Source organism: Acanthopagrus latus, chromosome 16 (assembly GCF_904848185.1).
Source record: "Acanthopagrus latus isolate v.2019 chromosome 16, fAcaLat1.1, whole genome shotgun sequence".
Lineage (NCBI taxonomy): Eukaryota > Metazoa > Chordata > Actinopteri > Spariformes > Sparidae > Acanthopagrus > Acanthopagrus latus.
In genome coordinates, this window is record NC_051054.1 from 14,993,175 (window position 1) to 15,012,261 (window position 19,087).

A 19,087-nucleotide genomic window follows, 5' to 3' on the forward strand; every position below is an offset into this window, starting at 1 on the left:
GTGGTAAACCGGTCGTGCACCCTGTGTGTACAGGAGCCAACAGTGAGCTGTGCAGAGGTGGTGGTCCGTCGCGGGGCAGATAGCTGGAGGGCAGAACAGCTCTTGCTTTGTCTGATTCATCTCCAGGTGGGAAAACCGATACAGAATAGTGACCATGAAGCTGGATCTTTTACCATAGGTTGGGGGTTCGCCCACCCTGCCATTGTTTGTTGGGAGAGGAACTGGACTCCCTTGTCTGGAGGGCTAAGAACACGTGAACTCTATGTCACCTGTGTCACAAGTAAGAGGTGACAAATTACACTGCAAAGAGTAGCTAAACGGGGCTGTGATGGAGGTTTTCCCTTATACTTGTGTACTCTGCACATGGCTTTGTGTGGCTACAGGCCAGACTGAGATGGATACAATAAGCCTGCCGGGTCTGGATAGCAGGTGGGGGAGTGAGAGCGCAGGGAGCAGTATGAGATGTCTGGAGCAGTAATGCTGGCATTCGGACAGTTACCACCAGACGTATAGGGCTTGGGGATTTATTTGACTCTGTCACGTCTAAGACTGACTGACTTTTAGTGATGACTCAGTCATGAACTAAATTAAACTTGAAAGGGAACCAAGGTGCCCAGGGCAATTGCTGTTCCTATCTTTCGTGGAATAATAAATAGATATCGAATAATGTCTTGGGTTCATGAGCAGCCCTGTCAAAGCCAGTTCCCGGTTGATGTGTTGTTGTTTTGATACAAATCAATCAAAAAATGTTCCCCAACAACTATCTGAGCAGCACAGAGGCAGACAGTCAGTGAGGAGGAATGACTGGACGGTGATTGGGAGGGATGCACTTTACCACCAAACAGAGCTGCAACTCATGATTGCTTTCGGTGTCGATTAATCTGTTGATTATTTTCTCCATCAATTGAGTAGTTTTTTGACCTATGGGGTGTAACAAAATGATGAAAAATCTTGATCAGTGAGTCCTAAAGCCTAAGACAATGACCTCAAATGTCTTGTTTTGTCCACAACACAAAGATATTCCATTTACTGTCATAGGGGAGTACAGAAACCAGAACATATTATATAAAATATAAATTAAATATTATTATTATTGTTATTAACATAGTATACATATGCATATTAGACATGGTAATTTGATGGTAACATATTTGGTGATTACTTTAAAAGATTATGCTTTTAATTTTTGTTGCTTTTCCCATGTGTTTTACATGTTCTTGTGCATGTAAAAGATCATTTAAAAAGGTCATAGTCGGCACTAACAGAAGCTCCTCTCTCCCACAGAAAACACTACTCCTGAAACAACTCGCCAGCAGTCCCGACTTAAATTCTGTGACTTTGTGACATCACACTGCGTCATGTTACTAATGGGTCTTGTAATCAATAAAGCATGTCAGCCTATTCTGGTGGTAACCCAAAACAAAATTATGGCACTGAAAATGAGCAAACTATGTCTCCTTTAACTGTTGATTAGATCAGTCTTTGTTAAACAGAACACAGTGTTCATCCCGATTAATATGTTTTTTTCTTTTCTGTTTATTTCATTCATTCACTGTCGTCTCTCAGCAGAGTAACTCAATAAGTCAGTGTGAGTGTAACATAGGGGATCGTGTTCCCAGTAGGAATTGTCGGTGTTAAGTGACTCTATAGTTTTTCCACCTCCAGCTTGTATTTCACATGTTTATGCCAGAGGATGTATGTCTGGGAATAACTCCAAAAGCAGCCTTGAGCGTGGTAGCTCGCACAGCTGTTAACTTTCCTCTACTGAGAAATGTTCCAAGAAACGCTTATTTATGTATTTACAAACCTTGCACAAAGGCCACACATGGCAGCTTGAAAAACAGAAGCTTGTCTAGGTCTGACAAAAGTTTTATCTCCTCCCGCTCTTTTCATCCGTTTCCTTGTGGATTCAGTCTGATAGCAATGCTGCGTTTATTAAAAAAAAAAAAAAAAATTCCAACCTGACTTGTTCCTGTCTCAGGGATAACCTGGGGGGGAGGGGGGGCCAAGAAGGGCGCTCTCCGGAACCACCTAAATCAAATATGTCATGTATTTCTTTTGGACAGCTCGCATGTATTCACAGCTCCTTGCTCTGCTTTTTACTGAAATAAATGTGGTGTCTGCTGGGAAGCCCTGGATTGTAAAGAGCTGAAGTGGCTGTAAGACCTTTGTGGAGAGCAGACAGACACAGGAAAACACATATCAGTCACCCACAGACACCCCTTGGCCTCCCTGGTATTAAGGGCACCTGAGGTCAACCACTGCTCGAGAGTCATAGCGTTTTGTCACAGCTGTAAAAAAACACTCTTTCTTTCCTCTCTGTAGGAAAGTCTAACTTGTAGCTCCCAAGTCCAAGGTTGCTGGTGCTGCTTAAAGGCATTTTCTGGCCGTTAATTCTCCAGCCAGTGGGGCACTTTTTTATTGCCCCATTCATGACCGCTCAAACACTGACATGACAGTAATTGACCAGTGGATTTCTCTGTGCCGTATGTCTCGAGTTGCAGTGACGGCTCTCTTGTGTTCGTGCGAATGTATGCTACAGTTTCCATCTCATGCAAATCATGTTTTTTTTTTCTTTTTACTGTGAGTGGGATGTCAATTATACCTATAAAAAACTTACTGGAGGAAAACCATGGAGGAAAAGCTGACTACTTTGTCCATACAGTTGTACACATGCACAGAAATAAACATGACAAACACATGGACTCTATTCATCTACCTCCACCAGTTAGAGGTGAAGGTCAAGTGAGTCCACAGGCAAAGGGGCTGTATCTTGCTACATGCATGTCAAAGGACAAAAACATGCGCAGGGGGCATCAAGGCTGGAATGTGCCCGTGGTGCCTGTGGTCTCCTCTCCATTGGTAGGAGATGATATGCAGCATCTGGGTAATTGAGTAACGTGGCCCAACCTGCCATGACCTTAGGGGGGCGTCATTACTGTCTGGAGGACTTTGAACATGGACAGGATCGTCTAGCGGAGATGTATATCAGCAACTGGGTCCTGGTGAGTGGCTGGAGAGTTTCAGAGGGTGGTCTGGTCAGAGGAGGAACACAGATGATCGATGAAGAGTATTAGCTTTGGCCAGTGGGGACAGATGAGACGCAGGAATGTGATTTTGTCCCTGGTGACTCAGCGGGATGTGGGCAAGAGGTGAAAACAGTTTAATCGGCATAAAATTCTCTCTGTCTCAGGAAAGAGTGCATGGGTTTGGTCATACAGTGGTGAAGGCTTACATTTTATTCATAGATTTGCATTGGGCTGATGTTATGTACAGAAAAATGAAAAATGTTTACTATGACATGGGAGGGAACTTAACTGCACTGGTTTATCAGTGGATACTTTTATAATAATTACATTTTTTGACATTTTGGCAAATATGCTCGTTTGCTTTCTTGCTGAGTATTACATGTGGAGGTCAATACTGCTCTCTGGTCTGTCTGCTAATTGTGAAGCTACCGGTAACAACCCATCACCAATGGTTAACATAAAGAGTGAAAACAGAGGGAAAAACTAGACTTGCTCTAACCAAATGTAACAAGGTCCACCGAGCAGCACTGTCACTATCTGGCAACACCCGTCGGACAAGCACACACACAGCCTCACCAAAACCAGGAATTTGTTTGGTTATGTTATGCATGGTTGCCTGTGGTAGTACATTATTTATTTCTGTTTAATCCAGCTCAAGATTTATATTGACATGGAAATTATAAGAACAATATTGCCGAAGCGTTAAAGTACAATTTGACCTGAACGTGAACATCGAAAAGCACCGATGTCGAAAAGCACCGATGCGCTATTCAGATCGGGTCATGTCAAGAACCTCCAAAGCTCAATAATTGATTCTTAATATCGTGTTTGTTTGGTCAGTGCAAACCCAAGATAGAGCTAGCTAGCTGTTTCCACCCTACTTCAGTCTTTGTGCGTTGGCTGTTTGAGAGCCATTCAGCTTAGCACAGAGTTAGTTAGCGAGTTGTTTGACCTACATACCCCAGGTTGACTCAAACATGTGCTCCATATCCGCTGGATGTCTTTGCTAACACTTCATCCATATAAGGCGATTATATGCCAATACTGTGTTAACAGCTTGTTCCGTTGCACCCAAGTGGCCAAATGAATAAATTAATGACTTCTGACGCATCAAGATCAGGGACAGAATATCTGGATCAGGACATCCCTTATTTAAGGCCAGGGACATTCTGTTCATTGTGGGATGGCAGCTAGAAACACGGGTGCACGCTGAGAGAAAGATGACAACAATTACGATTCCACCCGGAGATTTAAAGGTCTGGCTTTCCTCAACACGTTTTTGGCGCAGCGCTCATGTCATGAAAGGTAATGAGATGATATTATTGGAAACAAATTGACCATTGAGTTGCAGCTGTTTAAACAAAGTGCAGCATTCTAGCACCAAGAGATCAAGAGCAACTGTCTCTGAGCGCTGGTGCTTCGGTAAATTAATCAAGTCTTGATAAAGGAATACAAGTTAACATAGCCAGATCATTTGAAACCAGAGACTACAGTTGTTGCCAGAGAGCACATCACTCCCATTAATAGATATTGGCATTTATTTTAAATTCTGATCCCTTTTCCTCCTAACCTAGTTTCAGACGGTTGGCTTTTCTCCTTGAACTCACATGCTCTCCCAATGTGCTGCCTGTGAAGAGTCTGACTTATCAGTGGAAAAACAACAGCTATATCCAACTGGAAGTGTTTTTTCCCGGAAAACTTCCAACTAGGCGCAGGGGAAGACTGCAGCACTGAAGTATATTATTATGAACTGCCACTGTTATCACAGGTCATGCATTAGTCCAACACATTGTCGGGATTTGTCAAGAACAGAGTTTTAATCCGGGGAAAGGGTGCGCCCAATGGGAAAGAATTTAAGGAGGATGTTAGGACAATATCCGAAAAATATTCTGTCGTCACTTCTGTAATAATGGAGACAAGTGACCTCAATACTGCCTGGAAGTGTCTGATTGGGTTTTCAAGCTTCCCACATCTGCACATATTGACTTCAGTAGATAAAAATCATAGCAATACTTCAAGGTCACAAGTAAATTATGTTTGTGTCTTCCCCCAGAGTGAGCCACCCAACTTGACTGAGGAGCAGTTACATGGTCTGCTGGAGGACTGTGAGCTGACAGAGAGCTGGATCCAGAATCTGGAGATGAATGACGCCATGAGACCCTAAAAAAGACTCCGTCCGAAGCCCTGCTGTCAAAGGATGCATCATTGCTTGCTCTCAACAAAAAATTTCAGTAACACAAAAGACATTTTCGAACTCTTGGGTGACAGAATTCACTCAGACGGATCCCGTGAAGCTTTTAGATTTATTAGGATATACAGTACTTTACTTGTCTGATTATGAACATGTTTCACACTAGCTGCATTTAGATGGACCCCAATATTCCACTAATGATAAATCCAGCTCAACATCCACTTGAACCCAACGATGAGTTGCTTAGGTTTTAGTAGTCGAAGGTCAGAGGTCATTGTGACTTCACGGTGTCCAATTCTCATGAATGTGCCATCTGAGAAAAGCATTGAGGGGATTTCTTCAAATTTGGGACAAGCGTCCACTTGGTCTCAAGCATGAACTGATTAGAATTTGGTGGTCAAAGGTCACTGTGTCCTCACAAAACACATTTTTGGCCATTACTCAACAATTCAGAAGAATTCGGAAGAAATTTCATACTAACGTCTAATATGATAAAATCTGGAAGTTATGACCAGAGGTCAAAGGTTAACTTCATGGTGACATCATGATATTCTGCAAGAAAAAAAGCTGGCTTGTATTTAACACTGTAACTCCCAAAAAGCAACTTGACTGGATTGCCGAAGCATACGGCCTGGAAGCAGTATTTCAAGTTTGTTATAGATCTTAAAATATTGGAGTGATCAAATCTTTTACGTTGACAAATATTGATTTTATTTTTTTTTTTACAAATAACACATCTACAGAGGTTATAGAAAGGTGAACAATAAAATTATCCCTTTTCTTTAAAAACATTATAATTATTGTGAATAAATCATTTTTTAAAATGTTTGTCCAAAATGATTGTTTCGTTTATCTCCAAGTGATGACTGGTTCCACCTACGGTACTAACTACTAACAATTCCCTTCTTCTTCTGTTATATTTTTCGATGCATCACAGTGGGCGGACTCACTTTACACATGTCAAAAAAAAAGTTACATTCTGATTAAATGCTTTTGGGCATGTGAGCTCACATCTCATCGGATCACATGTAAATGGGTAAGTTCTCAAATCAGAATGATTACAGTTGGATCGAAGGAATACTGTCCATATAACCACAGATAATGTGTCTGTATTAAAACATCAAACTTTTGGTCAATGAGCTAACTTTTATTAATTGGCTTCAACATGCAGCTGGATTGCATTCCATTTGTTTTTGTTTGTGTTTATAACTCTGCACGAGGAAACAAAGCAGCAGGGCAGCACTTTGTATTAACCTAAGTATCATAGATGAGAACAGAAAATTGCCGTCATTAAATCTAATAACCGGGTACGGTGGCCGCAGAATGTTCTACTACACACATAAACCCTCGACTGATAGCAGCGGTACACTGAATTGCATCAACTTTAAGCCCTTTCCTATGAAATATAGTATGTCTCTGTTGATAATGTGTGGTCAAGCGTCGTACTTGGCTCTTAATGAGGATGGAGAGATGATGCTTGCTCCCCAGGAGGGATAGTCAGATCCACTTCAGCTCCCAGCATTCCTTTCATTCCTGCCTCTATAGGTGATGTGCTTCAGCGGGTCAGATTAGTGGGATCTTCTGAAATTGGACCCTGTGTGACCTCTTTCAGCTTCATTTTCATTTAAAGATGCTGACAAAAGGTAGCCAGCTTTCAGAGTTATGCTTTTTGGTTTGTTTGGGGAGATTTGTGGAGCCGTTGACACGGTTGCTATCTGCTCCTGCTTGCACAGCGTGAGTCAGCTAGTCTGCACCTGGCTGACCTTAGCTCAGAGGTCCTGCCTTTTCCTCTCCCCTCACACTGGACACCTACGGGCCTGTTTGCCTCACTCCACAACTCAGCCGCACATGACCCCGGCTAAACGGCAGGAATTATCTCGCATTCCTCTGGGCCGAAAACACGTCGGTCAGGTGAGCCTCCAAGGTCAAACCCAGATGAGAGCCCTGCTATCTGGTCCCAGGATCTTAACAGACACAGCACACGCAAACCCTTTCAGACTGACCACACTAGATTGGACTGTTTTTCTGTTTCATGGTATTGGAGTATTGGAAAATTAAAGTGGTACTAATACAATCTGAAAAATATGTATCTTCTACGTAACTGAATGAACAAGCTGTTCTCAGAGGAAAATAAGATCCCCAGAACACGGTTTGCAGCTAGAAAGGCGGCAGGGTCTGCCACATATAAACAAGATAAAACAATAGAAAATTGTGTTGTCCTTGGAGGTCAAGTTTGTTTATTCATTTTATTCAGCCACTAAAACAAAGCAAGTTTGTTTATTTAGTTTATTTAGGATTTTAAAAAGCCAATGAAGATCTTTGTCTCCTGATTATATTATCTTCTCCAAAAACAAGGCACTGCTCCTTTAATAGATATATATGGAGCATATATAGTGTTTTTGTCTGTTTCACAAAACTATCTGTCACTGACGTACTGTTCTTTCACTAGGGAAGATATAGTCCATTGCTTACTTATGTGGGGTAATGGAAACACAGTGAGCTCAGTATGGTAAGAATGAGGTCACTTCTAATGTAAAGAGACCTGCGGCACACTGAGAGTGTCTGGTTTTTCTGGCACGACCCGTCACTGGTGCCTAAGATTACAGCTCTTTTCTGGCCCTGTTAAAGATCTCAATTAGCAGTCTGAGTCCTGTTTGCTGACGACGTACTTGTGCAAGGTTTTGAACTGCAGACAACGTGTGGATAGCTCATCTTGTCCGACTTTGACACGTTTTATTGAGACGTTTTTATGAAAACTATGGAATTTTAATGCACATTCTTACTAGGAAGAGTGGCCCACAAACACAGACATAGACTTCCCCCGGTTCAGTGCGAAATTCCCGATGTCTACTTCTCACATGGAGTGTTGTCAGTCGACGGTGTAAGGGGATGCCTGTGTAATGTGAAATCAGATCTGTATGGATGAGCCGTTTAAGTGGGTTATACTTCATGTTGAGATTCCCTGCTGTTGACTCCCAAGGTAACTCCCTGTCTCCGAGGCTTCACTAGACTCAACTAATGGATTCCAGTTGCTTGACACAGCATGGCTCGACTCTCTTTGCTTTTCTAGGGAGAAAACTTTCATCAAAGGAGATATGTTGGCCACAAAATCACTGAGAGAGACTTTTAAAGGGACACAATGTAGTTTTGGAGGAGAAATTCAAACTCAGAATTTTAATATCTATTTATTAATGAGGTAATAATACCACAACATAGTGTATCTTTAAGTTTTGAGCTGGAATAACTGACTCTCTAGCTTATTTTCTGCCAAAAAACACAGACCAAGAGATTTTTTTTTCCTGAAAAGTTTATTGTTCACTTTACATTACAAAATACCAGGTAGGAGTATAAACAGCACTTTGGGTAGAAACTATAGTACACAGTTTATAGAAAAGCTTCACTAATAATAATAAAAAAAAAAGACACATACAAAAAAAACAAAATAAAAAAAAAACAAAGACATCCTCATGTCAGTGTGCAAATAAGTTTATACAGACAGAAACGCTTCCGTATGAGGCTACGCTTCTAGATAAATTATTTAAATAGCATATATCTACACAATGAAATAACCTCGACATGAAACAAACATAATAATTTACCAAAAAAAATGCACAGGAAATACATATAGCACAACAAAGTCAAGACAACATTTCTTTAATCCTTTACGTTCCTGTTTGGGCGTCTTTTCGCTACAAAAATATCTTATATACAGCATATAAATGATACTAAAGTCTTGCAAAAAAAAAAAAAAAGCCATCCAATTTATACTCTGTTGCTAAGACAAGTGATTCTTGTGTATTCTTGGTTTCAATACAAAAAGAACTAATGAGGTAATATTTGTACATAAAGGGTTTTGTTCGATTTTCCCTTGTCAGAAATGTACACAGAAGCTCAGGCACACAAGTCATGCACACTGTGCAGAAGCAGAATATTGAGACATTGTACTGTTTCGGTCTAATGTGACATATCTTGCCATTAGTAGATATTGGTTTTGGTTAACTGAAATAGGTTGCTGACATTTTAACATGGCAAGATGCAGAGATGAGCGAGAATTAAAGCCTCTATGATGAAAAAGTTAATACAAACAGCTACTTACAATGGTTTACTTATGGCAGGAAATAGACTGGCCCTTGCTGTTCACGTCCCCCGACACTGTCACTATAAATGAGAGATATTAAAGTAATATTTGCAAATAATAACTGTTCTAAAGCAGTGTTCAGTGCGCCTGCTTCAGGGCCCTGTGCTTTCCTGAATTTGTGCTCTCCTTGTTTCTTCTAGTGCTCTTTCCTGAGAAGATCAATGTTTCGGGCCAGCTCTCAGCCTTGGATATGTACAAGACCTTGTATACAGGTCTGCATGAAAAGTGGGATGGGAAATCCAAATATAAAAAAAATTGCTGCACTTGTCTTCATAACTATGCTTGTTGGGTGGCACACATGCGCAAACACACAAACAACATTCACTCTCTTTGATAGTAACAGTCAGTCCATACTGTCCATGGTCCCTCAACAGTTCCTTCAAGGGGGAATATTCACCCCGGCCTAAGTTAGTTCTCCTGCTGCTTTCTTCATACTGACACAACGATCTTTGAGTCCACAGCAGATGTACATTAATGCTCAAAAATATTTAGAAAAATTAAAAACATGGAACACTTTTCCCTTTGGTCCCTCATCCATAGAGGAATACCGCCAACCAACAGTTCAGGTGTGCAAAGCAATAAAATGAGACCCCCCCTCCAATGCAGATCAGAGCAACAAAGTGAGAGGGCCAATTTCTTCTGAGCAGAGCTGCGCTCACAATTTGAGTTTGGTGCAGTGGTGCAGAAACATCGTTGAACTTTCATTTGGCTTTAAGTCCTGAGGTCACTTTACCTCACATTAGCTCACTTGCTTGTCATTCCTCCAATGTGCATTTCTCAAAAGAAAAAGTTAAAGAGATATCGATCCAGGTCTCGCACTATTGTGTCTGGGAGGTCCTGTGGTCCATTTATGTATCTGAAAGAAAATATAGAAAGGAAAACGTGTTACAAATAACGTCTAAGGTGATGAAAATTTTTTAAAACATCAAACCATCACCCATGTGCTTACCTTTGCATTCATATTTGAGGTCTGAGAAGTAAACCATCTCTTGAGAGAAGACGTACAAGCCTAGTCGCCCACCAGCGTATGTCTTGTCATAGATGTTTCCAGAATCAGCCATGATTCTCTTGCCTTCATACATGACCACTCTAAAAGAGCAAATGCAATCAGGTGAGCTCCTTGCTATTTTCACATAAGTTATGCATATTTGGAATTTGCTTCTGAAGTTTTGAACTCACCTAATAAGCCCACTCTTGGGTCTGTGGATCAGGTGCCATCTGTAAGCGGTGAAGTCTTTCCAGCCAATGTTCTTGGGATCGTGCCACAGAGTGCGCACCTGAAATTGATGAATTGCAATGGTTAAAATGAGAACAGTGTCAAACATTGTGTTGAAGTACGTCCCAAGTTGTGAGCCAATGAATCTCCTCTCACCTGTCCTGGGGTGTCTCCGGTGTGCCACAGGGCGTTCCTCAGATGCTCACCAGGCCCGGTGGTGGAGTTGACCACTTTGATTGACAGGCCAGAGTAACCTTGAGCTCTTGTGGGCGTGTGGGACCAGTATGTCTGCGTGATCTGTTTCCACATCACCGTGTAGAAGCGAGAGCTGGACTGGTAGCCAAACACAAACCCGGCGTAGTCGTCGTCTCTGTCCGTGTTGATGAAGAAAGTCCCGCTGAAATCCACTGCGCTGAACTCGTCGTAACCTGATGAGAGATAAGAGAGAGTTCAAAATCAGTCCCCTACTGCTTTGTGTCCATGTGTTTGCAGAGCGATCGCTGTGTGTTTGTTACGTACCAACAGCAATGCCAGGATCACAGTTGACAGTCTGCACCAGCTCCTTGCCCTGATGCCGGACCACCCAGTTGGGGTCGATCTGGGATGTACCCTTGGGGTCCAGAGGAACCATCTGGAATCTGCGGAAGTCAGTCTCACTGATGGCGAAGTTCTCTGGGCATACGTCATAGATGTCCAGAACATTATCTTGATCAAAATCGTCTTTGCACACATCCCCACGTCCATCACCTGAGAGAAAGATATGGACACGGAGGTCAGAAAGATGGAAACGATTGAAAAGGAGCTTCAAAACTAAACCCAAAGGATTATTGTTTCAGAAGATCATATTTGACGGACTCACCATCAGAGTCCACCTGATCAGGGTTGAAGGCCAGCCTGCAGTTGTCCTTGTCGTCAGGAATGCCGTCATTATCGTCATCATGGTCGCAAGCGTCGCCCTTGCCATCCTTGTCGTGGTCAGCCTGGTTGGCATTGGGTATGTAGGGGCAGTTGTCCAAGTTGTTCTGGTGACCATCCTCGTCAATGTCCTGGTTGTTGTCGCACTTGTCTCCTATGCGATCTGAGTCAGAGTCGATCTGTAGGAGAACAGGATTCCTTTACGATGAGATTTCCCAGCTCTCGCACCATAGAACTGTTGTCCTCTCTTCAAATAACTCCCCCTCACTGTTTTCTGAGCAGCCTCAATATGAGGTGCTACTTGTGAATTAAATGTAGCCCCTTGTTTTCAGGCACGCAAGCAATGTCCTTTCAGACAAGTGTCCAGTGTCCTGGTACCTCGGCAAGATTACCCATTCATGAATAGAGAAGAGGAAGCGTTGCACTCTCCTCTCAAAGCTGTCACATTCCACTCTTTCATTAATGCAGGTGCAATTTGTGGCCTTGCTACTGTGCCCACAGTGACGTCTACATAGTTACATGATCAAGCTAATAGTGAAAAACAAAACCTGAACTTACCTGATCAGGGTTGTGCTCCAGCGGGCAGTTGTCACAATGGTCTCCCACTCCGTCTCTGTCAGTATCTCTCTGGTCCACGTTGTAAACATATGGGCAGTTGTCATTCTCGTTCAGAATGCCTGTTGTGTCAAAACATAAAAGCCTTCAGGACCGTGCAAATGCTTTGTGAGACGAAGGATAGACTTAAAAGATGACTTGGATGGAATTTGGGGTGATAACTCACCGTCGCCATCGATGTCAACAGCGCAGGCATCACCCTCGCCGTTGTTGTCAGTGTCGGTTTGGTCGGTGTTAGCCTCGAACACACAGTTGTCACAGCGGTCGCCAACATCATCTCTGTCTGCGTCATACTGGGCAGGGTTGTACACTCTTGGGCAGTTGTCCTAAATTTTTTAGAGAAATATCAAAAAGCACAATTAGATTACTTGGAGAAATATTTATAGGAACAAAACTCTGCTTTTCAAGGCTTCCTTTCTTCTCTGTCTCTCACTTTTGCTGGAATGTGATATTCCACTGCGAGCGAGCTGGTAATTTCTACCACAGCATTTTTCCTGCCCAACTTTCCAAATCCACATGAAGAATTATGGGCAACAAGCCACACGCTCCTTAATTCTGGCTTTATGCTGAAATTATATTACACTATTCCTAAGCTACTTGGTTTCCACTTTGACTCTCTGGTGAAAGCACACAAACACAGAGACTTGACATTCCTACGGCCCAGAGGAAGGATGACTGCTGCTGATTACTATGTATGGTCTGTGGGGAAAGCACAGTTTGGGGCTAAAATAAGCTGCTTTGATGACTCACCCTATCATCGGGGATCCCATCATTGTCATCATCATGGTCACATTCATCACCCAGGCCATCTTTGTCATGATCTTCCTGGCCAGAGTTGGGAAGGTTGGGGCAGTTATCCTGTAACAGGAACAAAAGAGCGGTTAAGGATGCAATCATCACAATAATAGAGTGCAGATGGGTAATAATGGCCTTCATGTGGGGTCTGGCTACCTTCTTGCAGTGGTAGGTGGCGTTCTCCACACACAGTAGGTCGGTGTTGGGCCATCCGTCCAGGTCGCTGTCCTCTCCGCAAATATGGCCATTCCCTGCATACCCTGGTCTGCACTCGCAGCGGAACATGGACTCGGAGAAAACGCCCAAGTAGATGCAGTTTGCGTTTTTATGGCAGTTGTGGCTCCCATCTTGACAAGGATTCCGGGGTTTACAAACCTAAAATAAATTATAGAGAGTTTAAGAAAATGAAAGCCACTAGCCAACTAACCACTTGCAGAGCAATATGTAATGACTCTAACCTGTTTTTTAGCAGTTGCCTGTTCCACTCCTCTCCCGTAGGGCTGAGGACCGGAGAAACGTGTGGGGCAGGGCAGACAGTTGTAACCAGGCTCGGTGTTCTCACAGAGGTGGACTCCGTTATGTGTATGGCAAGCATCAGGGACCGCCTTACACTCATCAATGTCTTTGCAGGTGACGCCATTTCCAGTGTAGCCAAGCGGACACTTGCCACACTTGAAAGAGCCATCAGGGAAGCTGGTGCACCGTGATCCAGGGAAGCATGGGCTGGAGAGACATCCATCTGTGGAGGAAATGAATTTGTACTTTGAAAAGGCGATCTATTGAAAAAAACGATGTATTTGTGTCCCATCTCAAATACTTACCAATAGGGCAGGCCTGGCTGTTGCATACTTGAGACATAGTACCATCACCCTGACAATCCTTTCCTCCATATTTGGGGACGGGGTCAGTACAAAGACGTTTGCGGTACTGGACACCTCCATTACAGGTTACAGTGCAGGTGTCCCACGGTGACCAAGGTCCCCAACCACCATCGACTAGAGGTTATCATAAAAACAACATTCAGTATCTTCCCACAAACCCATACACTCAATCATATATATGTTGTCTTGACTATGTTGTGCTATATGTGTTTCCTGTGCACTCTTTTTTTTTTTTGGTAAATAATTATATTTGTTTCATGTCGAGTTTATTTCATTGTGTAGATATATGCTATTTGAATATAATATTATATATAAACATATATTGAAATTCAAACTCACTAGGACAAGGTGATTTCTGGCAGATTTCTGTTTGACGTCCCTCTCCCAGGCAGTCCCTGCCACCCATCTGGGGTGTTGGGGAGTTACAGAGGCGTATCCGGGTGATGACCCCCTCGCCACAGGTCACAGAGCACGAAGACCAGGGAGACCAGTGGCTCCAACCACCATCCTGTTTGACTATGAGCAATACAGACAAAATTAATTCATTGCGTTCCCTTACTGACATATGATATTCATTTTTTTGCAAGAATGCTTAGTGACTTACAGCGTTTGTCACATTCCTGGGGGTAGCAGTCACGGGTCTGGACAGAGGTGCCCTCACAGTTGCTGTTGATGCGGTCGCAGGAGCGTCCGCGCTGCTGGATGCCTCGGCCACAAGTCACAGAACAGTGGGTCCATTCAGACCAGGGGGACCAACCATCCTCGGTTTGGTCTCTCTCTGTTGGGGGGAAGACATAAAATATTGTTACCCTTGAGGATCAGCCATAAAGACAGAATATCTGCTGAAAGCTTTAAAAAGAAGCTTACGTGAATCACAACGAGGGCAGCACTCTCCGTCGGGCACGGTGGCGTTGGCACATGGGATCAGAGGACAGGAGATTTTGCGACACACAGTAGCAGAGTTCTGGATGGAGGAATTAGTACAAGAATAATGAGTGAGCTGACCGGCTGACTGTCCACTGGTGCTGCTCCAAGCCTAATTGGTGTGTTTTAACAATGGAGTGATCTTTATCAGGGACATGACACTCCCGCTGTGTTGCTAGAAAAGATAATCCTCACCAACACCTAACTAATTATATAGCACATAAAAAAACCTTCACTAGATGTTTCTGGAGGGGCAGAAGGCCACATGCTGCTTTGTCTGCAGTTGGGAAGAAGTGTTGATGGCTTTGAGACAGAAGCGGCGTGATAATGAGGGGAGGTGCAACGATAAACACTATTATCACTTCACCGCAGCGGGGGTACAGGAAACAGATCCTCAGTTTTCCTCAGCTGATTTGTTTAAAGGGTTAGGGTTAGCTGCATTCCAGCAGGTGCGGTGACACTTACCTGGCAGGTGCACTCTGTGCAGCCGTCAACAGTCCATTCATCTTTGTCCTTGTACACCATGCCGTTGTGCATGCAAATGCCACTGTGGATTTTCATTAGATTTCCCAACTCAACGCTGTCCCTTGACTGGGGAAAAAGAGAAGGAGAGGTTAGGCTTAGGGAGAGAGAGAGAGAGGGAAGGGGGTTGCTCAGGATGGATGATGGAAAACTTTCACTTTGCCAAGGTTCCAATACAAATGAATCACTGACCGACACCATGATTAAGACATTGCTTGACTCTAGCAGAGCAGTGCAAATGCAACCGACAGCCAAACATATTTGTGTATTCACATGGGTCTCATTAAGAACTTGGCCAGGCGCTGCCATTACAGCGACAAGTGGCTACGCACTGGGAATGCATTAACTGGGAGCAAAGGGAGAAGAGGAGGAGGAGGAGGAGGAGGAGGAGGAGGAGGAGAGGAAAAGAGGGAGTCAATGATGACAAAGAGCAGACCGTGATGGCCCCGTGGAGCTTACCACTTTGCTGAGCTCGTTCGACAGCTGTTTAACAACCACGCCGAGTCCCTTGAGCTCCTTAAACATGCTGGCGATGTCCTCGCAAGAGAAGCCGCAGACAGTCTGCAGATCTGGATATAGGAGAGAAGAGCCCAATAAATTATTTCAGCTCTTAAAGTTTACAACTGGCCAGTAGAGCACACGTGTCTCTTTGGAGGGGAGAGGTCGCACCTTTGGCTTTGTGGCCGGTGTAATCAGTCCTAATGGCGGGGCTGGAGCCGTTGACTGGGTTGTCCAGGGTCATGACATCAGTTAAGGCAGCTGCAAGGCGGAAAGAGGAGGGAAGTCAAAATTCATTTCTGCTCACTGGTGCACAATGTGGTGGTCTAACTGTATATTTAAACACAAGATACACTCATTTGAATTCAAATGATATATCTTATCTCTTATCAGACTTACCTCCACTCTGGCATCCCTTATTTCTCAGTATGGCATCAAGAGTGGTCCCAAAGACAAAGCGCACATTCTGAAGCACTCCCTGAGAAACAATAAGTTCAAGTTAGAACACACTCAAATGTGTTTAAGCTTAATTTTCATCCACTTATTATTATTTTTTCATCATTAAATTTGAGCTTACATGGAATTTGTCTGTCACAGCTCCCTTTCCAATCCTGAGCCTGGCGATGTCGGCCACCTCCTGGGACAGCACTTTCTGGATGGGAAAGTCCATCTCTGACACATTGATCTCCTCACAGCCAACAAAAAGCTGCACCCTGTCGTCCTGAACGAACAGTGTGATGTTCTTCCAGTGTCCGGTGGCCAAATCTGCCTCCTCGATGCACACGACATGCTGCTTGTCCATGGTGGAGTAGACCACATCCAGAGTGTTTGCCTTCCCGTTGGAGATGATCTCGAAAATGGGTCCCGATCCGTCGGTCTTCTCGATGGTCAAAAGGCTGCCCCGGGTTTTCCTGAACTGCTTCAGGTTGACGAGGAGGAGGAAGCCCCTCTCTGCCTGGATGGAGTCGAGGAGGTCCCTGAGGGCGCTGTTGGGGACCGGGGGGATCAGGTCTGCGTTCAGGACCTTGTACGCAGGGCTGTTGGGATCTGCACCTCTGACCAAACTCACTCCGTTGTTTCTCTTGCTCACCCGGGTGAGGTCAAACAAGTCATACACACTGTTATCATCCCGACTCTCTGTGGTCAAAGAAAAGAGGAGCATTGTTCAGTTTTTGTTTCCCATAATGACAGTGTGCATGAAAAGACAGCCCAAATTAGATAAACTACAGATTCACTAGGACTGTAGCATCATAAGAATATACCTGTTTTTTATAGGATATTCTTTTAACATTAAATATGTTAACACTCGTCGTTTGTGCAGCTTAAAACACTATTTACACACTCTTACCTGCCAATCTTGCGCCCTCACAAGTCCAAAGCATCAACAGCAAAAAGATGCCACACAGCATCATCTTGAAATCTCTAGTGATCCCTATATGAACCAAGAACAACACAACACAAAGTTATGGGACACATGTAGGCTACAGTATGTCGTTAATAAATGATGCTTAATAATAATAATAATAATAATAATAATAATAATAATAAACAGTCCACAAACCTTTTAAATAAAAATTTCCCTCTGAAAATAGATTTAAAAATAGAAGAAAAAAGTCCTTCCTCCTCCGATTATGAATCCCGTTTCTCTTCTTCCTTTAGAAGCTCGTTTGTTGTGAGGCAGACGGTTAAAAGTCTCTTTGCGCTCCTCTCCGGGTTTTATTCCGGTGCTTGGACTTATTCTACTAACTTATCCTACCGACACAAGTGCTATTTAAACATTTTAAGGACATTCCTGAGGTCTCCTCTGGACCAATGGGGTGGCGGCAGCAGATGGGGGACGGACTTGTTTTCTTACCTCACAGCCAGTCACGGTAATATCCGCGACGCACAGACAGAGGAGGGAAAAATGCATTCCTGAGCTGAATTTCCATCACCGGACAAATATTTCATCCACGCGGCCGAGCCAAGACTTGGTCGTTTCCGGTCAAATAAAAAAAAAAAAAAAGAAAAGTTCAGTCATTCGCCAAACGGTCTTCATTTCATTGAACTGGCATTGTCTGAAAATATAAAGATTTATTCGTAAACGGTACAGGACCAATTAATCCAGGAGGCTGGTAACACAAGACCAGTTATGAGTAGATTTAAAAGTCACATAAAACATTCAATTATTTTCCATAACCCAGACTCGTGTATTCATTTCAGCTCATATTCATGACATACAGCAGCTTGTATAGTGGTTATACTCTGTGTGAGACATGTTGCAGTTCCCAGTCTGGCCGCCAGGGGACTCATTGAGTAATGAATGGAAGTGAGAAGAGGGTCTGGGGAGATGAGAGGGCTGATGCTCCTCTTTGAGTTTATTTATGTCTATAAAGAATTCAGAAAGTGTCATGTTTTTGAGCTTGAAAGGAATGAATTAAGTCAAATTACTGATATGTAAATTTGAAATTTCAATTTTGTAAAATTCCAAAGGCTGACTCCATTCAAATAGATTAAATCTAAAGAAGTATGAGAAATCCTGCATTGAGTTAGTATTCACAGAACACTGGCTTGTGTGCCTGATTTATTATTGTATATTATATTTTAAGATCATTGGTGCATCATTTTACTGTCTGCAGCTGGTCATGGTGGTCTGAAAAATGTAGCGGGGAAATGTGTCCTTGATGGAACTGATAACAACTTAAAGAGATATAAGACAAGCAACCCCCACTGACTGACTTTTGTAAGGCAGACACAGCCTAAAAAGATTTAGCACTAGTTTAATATTTAACAGTGTGTTGTATGTTAAAGCTTATCATATGTTTAACAGCTCATGTAATGACTTAACTGAAACATTGAATATTTTCCCCTGAAATGTGGTGAAGTAGAAGTATAAAGTGGGAAAAAATGGAAATACTAAAGAACTGTAAACTATCCAGAGGAAAGATGGTTAAGTGTAGTACTCCAAACCATTTGTATATCAATACCAGTGCATTTAGCAGTTTGAAATTCCTATGAACTGCACAGATTCCTTCTGAATCACAACATCAGCATGCCAATGAAGGTTGTGGTTTATGGTTGAGTATTTAACTTATGAACCGTTTTTTCTTGCTTTTCTTTCCTACCATCAAAACGAGACAGAATTCTCAAGAACGACTTGTTTTACGTCACCTCTGACCGGGAGAATCGTTTGGCCTTTTTCCACTGAAATTCAGTGTTTTCTGAACCGTTAATCAGGCCAGCGCGCAGACTTGCAAATACAGAGGAAAGTTGGGGAAGGAGACCGAGCGTGTGATGATGAAAGCCCTCCGGAAAAAACATGGACGCCTACATGCTGTGACGACTTGCACTCTGAAATAGCGGGACTGTCTAAAAATAGGTTTG

At 43.1% G+C, this 19,087-nt stretch overlaps 2 protein-coding genes across 7 annotated transcripts in view; one reads left to right on the forward strand and one right to left on the reverse strand.

Moving 5' to 3' along the window:
* The window catches only part of fsip1 (fibrous sheath interacting protein 1), a 30,576-nt gene extending 24,528 nt beyond the window's left edge, over positions 1 to 6,048 (forward strand). For 5 of the 6 annotated variants that reach the window (XM_037071834.1, XM_037071838.1, XM_037071835.1 and 2 more), the window contains one exon: positions 5,083 to 6,048. In XM_037071834.1, the coding sequence (XP_036927729.1) occupies positions 5,083 to 5,193 (111 nt within the window). In that variant the 3' untranslated portion in view covers positions 5,194 to 6,048. Of the gene's footprint in view, positions 1 to 1,284; positions 1,943 to 5,082 lie in introns of those variants that run through there. The other variant, XM_037071837.1, reaches the window with a different exon arrangement.
* Positions 6,049 to 8,509: 2,461 nt separating this feature from the next.
* Positions 8,510 to 17,475, reverse strand: LOC119004792 (thrombospondin-1-like). The gene is made up of 22 exons (XM_037072002.1): positions 17,286 to 17,475; positions 17,073 to 17,156; positions 16,302 to 16,861; positions 16,124 to 16,202; positions 15,896 to 15,985; positions 15,686 to 15,795; positions 15,170 to 15,295; positions 14,648 to 14,744; positions 14,385 to 14,558; positions 14,120 to 14,296; positions 13,721 to 13,894; positions 13,358 to 13,638; positions 13,056 to 13,274; positions 12,855 to 12,962; positions 12,271 to 12,430; positions 12,048 to 12,166; positions 11,434 to 11,668; positions 11,094 to 11,321; positions 10,731 to 11,002; positions 10,538 to 10,635; positions 10,308 to 10,447; positions 8,510 to 10,214 (listed from the first exon to the last, which is right to left on the reverse strand). The coding sequence occupies exons 2-22, from the start codon at positions 17,134 to 17,136 to the stop codon at positions 10,207 to 10,209; spliced, it is 3,519 nt and encodes a 1,172-aa protein (XP_036927897.1). The 5' UTR covers positions 17,137 to 17,156; positions 17,286 to 17,475; the 3' UTR covers positions 8,510 to 10,206.
* Positions 17,476 to 19,087: the final 1,612 nt, after the last annotated feature.

Coding starts and splice junctions, on each gene's coding strand:
- LOC119004792 (XM_037072002.1), bottom strand. CDS start 17,136: ATGATGCTGTGTGGCATCTTTTTGCTGTTGATGCTTTGGACTTGTGAG. Junction 12,431..12,854: donor ATGGGATCCCCGATGATAGG/GTGAGTCATCAA, acceptor TAAAAAATTTAG/GACAACTGCCCAAGAGTGTA. Junction 11,322..11,433: donor TGATCAGGTGGACTCTGATG/GTGAGTCCGTCA, acceptor TCTTTCTCTCAG/GTGATGGACGTGGGGATGTG.